Genomic DNA, 5,079 nt, shown 5'->3' with positions numbered 1-5,079 from the left:
TGCTGAATAAGGAGTACACAGAAGTTGTGTATATTAGACTTGATGCACAGATTAGTATATTATCAAGATGTCTCTGCTATTATTCCCAGACACCTGAAATCACTGTATCCTACCAGATGTCCTCAATTTCATTTGTCTGTCAGTACACCACAAATTGTCCCTATTGTCACAGTGACCTTGACTTTCCCCAGTACTCTAGATCGGGAATTCTGCTCTTTAGAATGACATATATTATTTACATTTGTACATTGTCTTGAAGCGGAGTATACTTTAAAGCCTATTTGCTTTCAACAGATAAGGACTCCTATGAATATTCTGCACATACCATTCCTTAAACACACACTTCTCATTCCTGATGACAAACCAAATGAGATCTTTTGATTTATGAGGCTATTTAAAACCAAAACAAAACCAAAAAAAAGCTGATTTTTGTCTCTCTAACCTGTGCTAAAGGTTTTACTATAGTATACTCACTGTGATCTGACACCAAACACAGTGAAGTCCAGTCAAGCCTTGGTAACATTTTATAGTTTTGTGACACTTATCACATTTTGTTGGACAATTTCCTTCAACCCAGAAATGGTGCATTACCTGGAAAAGAAAAGTGTGGATATACATGGAGTTAATAAATAAACAGGTACATGGCAAAGTTAATGCTACCCCAAACTTACATCAGTATTCTTTTTGGACTTCACATATGTTTTGATGCAAGATGCAGGAGCTCTTGAGACACAGCGCTCATGGACTGTATACTTGCAAACTGAAAAAAGAAACACATTAGTAGATGTTGAAACAATGGTGTTTCTGACTACATTTTTATGAAACAAATTACGTTACCAGCATGCCATCTCTATATAATCAATCCAATCAGTCAATGAAAACTCAAACTAGACTGCTTTTTCCATGGAATACAAAAGGACAATTAGAACAGGAAATATTACGCAAGTGAGAAATCCAAGAAGACACTATCATTGCATAACAGGAAATGCTTAATTAAATCAGAGCTTACTAATTTTTTTCACAATAATTCCCAAATGACAAAAATATTAAAGACAAATTGATGACTGTCGAATGGTTTGGTGTCATTTGCTAGTAGAAAGAAAGCTATATTTTACAAACTATAAGCGTGCGAGCAGCTGGCAAGCACAAAAATAAAAGCCAATGAATTTATGTTGTTCTTTCTATTGATTTATAAATCTTAAATGGCTGATTAGTCCATTTTCAGATAGCAATTGTTTTCATGCATTCCATGTAATCACCCCAACCTTAATTCTTGCTTTCCCAAATACCAACTCCCAAGAAGTTTTGGGTTGTTTTTTTTCCCTAACCCTTCCACACCAGCTTTAGGTAACTACTATTGTTGACCAGGTCTGTAAAGATCACACTAGCTGCATCTGGGAAACATAAAAATGTCAAGATACAATGTAAAGCTCTCCTGACTTCAACTATACAACTCTGCCTAGATGACGAATAATAATGTTACAGCTTATACCTACATTCAACAGAGTCAACTATTAAAAACTGAGAATTAATTTCTCCCTGCATGGTACATGTCTCACGCTTTTGACCTCGAGAGCAATTAAACACAAAGTACTTCTAAACACCTTGCTTGCACCTATTACACAAACCCAGTGGGAGGCGCAGCCATTAATCAGACAAACCGCAGGGAGTAACACTGTTGATTGGACCATGGAGGGATGGTGAGGCCCCCTGCAGTTTCCTTTTTTTTTCCTCCTACACAATCTAAAATGCAAATAATGAAATCTATAGCAATGTTTTGAAATTATACTGGAGAAGCAGCTTAACAAAATAAGAAATAGCGTAAGTAGACTCATGTCACCTTGCTGCACGAAGCAACTGAAAGGAGAGTGTGGATGTTCTTCAGATACTCTAGAATCATTGTTCTCACCAAATAAATGCCAAGCAGGACAACCAATAAATTTTAAAGAGGTAAATTGCAGCAGAGAAAATTGCAGATCTTGTAAGGGTGGTCTTTTTGGGGCAGTTTATATAACTCGTCTACACATATCTGGTAACTACTGAAGAAGATGATCCACATTATTCGCTCAACAGAATTTGCTCTTTCAAACATATATGGGTCTTATATTTTCTCACTATGATTAATTTTACATCAGTCTAACATAAAATAATATTAAAGAATGTAATATTTCAAGATCTAGTAGTCAATTCAGCATTTTATATATATATTCCACTTATTGTCATCAGCATTTATTAATCTCAAGTTATGCAATTTCTATTTGTTTGAATTCAGCATTTATTAACCTGAAGCTATGCAATTTCTCTTTTTTGAATGTATTTTTAAATGTATGTCTTTCATTCCATAGTATTATGAATGAAACTATGAAAACCCATATGTGGAGCACCTAGATCTGAATTATGTTTTAAAGAGATCTGTGGCCCACAGAGGAGAGAAAAATGGCTGATTCCAAAATCTTCATTCATTCAGACTAATCTCAAATTAAATCAATAGAACTGTACAGGCAGAAAGGTCCCAATCAGCTGTGATCAGCTATCTTTCATACCAAAAATGGAGAAAGTAAGTTACACCAAGATACTGATTAATTTATCAAGAACAACAAAAGGTGACTTGATATCACCATGAGAAGTATTCAGTGGGTACTAAAGATCTCATTCATCTAATGGAGCAAGGCATAACATGAACCAATCATTCGAACCATCTACCAGACATTCAAATCAGAAAATAGGTCTTTGTTAAAAAAAAAAGATGATTAATCATTGGAGCACATCACAAAAGAAAGGTATAGATCATCCATCTCTTGAAACATTCAGAGACGAAGTATCTTTCTCCGCAAGATCTGGTTTCTCAAGATACAGGTTATGACATGGTCAAACACAGATTATTAGGAGATAGATATAACTCAAAAAACTGAACTGTAGTAACTGTATCTAATAGTCTAATAAAGGTCAAACTTGATGTAGTTTTTCTGTGTTCCTTTATCTTGAAATCTATAATCAGTTAATATGTGAAAGGATAGCAAGACAGATTTATGATTACAAACCAAGTAAAAATAGAAAACTTTAGAAGAGTTACAGAAACTTGATTTCTGGACATCTGGGATTTTGACTTTCACAATTTAACAAAACAAGAATTCTGTGCAAAATTTGAATAAACAAGTATGGGGCTTAGATGCTAGACAAGTTGATACCTATTAAAGAATATAACTAATTATTAATAAATGCAAAAGAGGAATAACAAAAACATGAGGTTGAAATTTAAGTATGATACTTGCTAGAAGAAAAAAAAAATAATAAAGAGGCAGACTCCAAAGGAAACTAGCACTGAGAGCTATTATAATACAGAAAACTCCCCGAAACAAGAGGTTTGAAAGCCCAATATCCTGAAAAATTAAAAATTAAACCTTAAGCACTCAAGCATAGAAGACAAAAGGGGAGAATACCACTGTGATGGCAATGGTTTCTTACCGTGAAGTTACTAGTTCTTTGGTTTTGTTATGCGGTGAGTGCAACATTTTTAGGAAAAGACATGTATGCAAATGAACACTGAAATGCTTATACTCACAAGAACAGCAGAGACCTTGCTTGCCTACTCCGATTAGCATGTTCAAACAAAGATTACAGTAAGCAGGCTTGTTAAAGTGTTTCAGCCTCCATACATGCTGCCCATCATCCTTCACATTCTGCACAGGACATAAAAGAAACAGCTTTCACTTAATAAAATAAACAATGAAATATATAAGTGCCAATAAAAACTGGAGATTGACTCAAAAATGTAAAAGACAAGCTGTTACTCTGTTTAATACTCTGCACCAGATCACAGTATTATCAGTCTAAATACACAGGCAATGATATAATAAAAAATTCTTCAGAAGCTCATGGATGTCCATGTGTTTCAAAAACGACTCAGAAAAAACACCAGGCTGCTGTCACCACTGCAACATAATGCCAGCTATAAATCTAGGCTGATATTGAATTACAACTAGAATTAAAACTAGGTAAAATTTGTTCTAGACTAATTCTAAAAATAAAGGTATTGCAGGTTAGAAGGTAAAACTCCCCAAAATGAACAACAGAAAAGATTTTTCAAAAACTGAAGAAATATTCTTAATGATCCTTAGAATTAGGGACATGTATAAACATATGTGACGTGGGAAATCTAATGCACCACAATAACACCTATTGCCAACTTTAATTTATGTTAATCTATGGCCAATATTCTATCAAAACCCAAGAATTTTAGGGTGAGATTTACACCCTGGACCTCTTCTCCAAAAATTGAACTCCTTACATTCAAGTCCACATTTTTCAGTTAGCTGTAGCACTATACCAAAATCTTGCTTAAACAGACTGATCAACCGATCAGTATTTACAACTCAGAGACCCACTGCAACTCATGTGTATAATTAAAATACTAACAAAGCATTTACATTTACATAAGTTAAGCTTTCAGTTGCATGACTCTCCTCTTCCTTCTTAATGGAATGATTCTGAGACCTCACTGTTATTAGAAGGTTTTTGAAATGACGTGCACCTAGTACAGATGTTAAATTAATTCTGTAAATTCCAGGTTTCCTGGCAAATGTGACTATCAGGCTTTTTTCCTTTTTGCAATCATCAGAGGTTTTGATTTTTTTAAAAAAATAGATTAATGTAATACCACTTGATTTTTTTTTAAATATATATACCATCCAATGGAACAAAGGCAGTTAAAGTCTATCAGCTGGGAATAGGCTGCAGAAGTTTGATTCTTCCTTGAGTATTACTGAAACACTATGGTCTTCTTTGGTCATTTCATTACCAAAAAAAAATTTTCACATCGCTGAAGAAAGTGTCATCAACAGTTGGTTCTCATCCAGTTTCTGATTTCTCACATCAAACTACAAAAATATTTGTCATCATGTATATACAGATGTTACTTATTAAATCTTCAATAATATGATGGTTTTCACTGATAAGGTCAATGGAAGTCAGTGGACATAAATTTGTCCATAAATCTTATGCCCTTAACCATCAGTATTGCTCTATTCTAAAAGTTAGCCATTAGTGACAAGTCAAAGATGTTGAGGACTTCTTCATCCT

At 34.1% G+C, this 5,079-nt stretch overlaps 1 protein-coding gene across 1 annotated transcript in view; it reads right to left on the bottom strand.

Annotated features, from left to right (window-relative positions):
• The window catches only part of LOC104537160 (diacylglycerol kinase beta-like), a gene marked incomplete at both ends in the record, with an annotated part of 57,524 nt that overhangs the window by 42,708 nt on the left and 9,737 nt on the right, over nt 1-5,079 (bottom strand). Inside the window, 3 exons of the mRNA XM_010179964.1 lie at nt 475-591; nt 672-760; nt 3,563-3,680. Of these exons, the coding sequence (XP_010178266.1) occupies nt 475-591; nt 672-760; nt 3,563-3,680 (324 nt within the window). The remainder of the gene's footprint in view (nt 1-474; nt 592-671; nt 761-3,562; nt 3,681-5,079) is intronic.

This window comes from Mesitornis unicolor, unplaced genomic scaffold (genome assembly GCF_000695765.1).
Source record: "Mesitornis unicolor isolate BGI_N332 unplaced genomic scaffold, ASM69576v1 scaffold10622, whole genome shotgun sequence".
Lineage (NCBI taxonomy): Eukaryota > Metazoa > Chordata > Aves > Mesitornithiformes > Mesitornithidae > Mesitornis > Mesitornis unicolor.
This window is presented reverse-complemented; position numbering and strand designations above follow the sequence as displayed.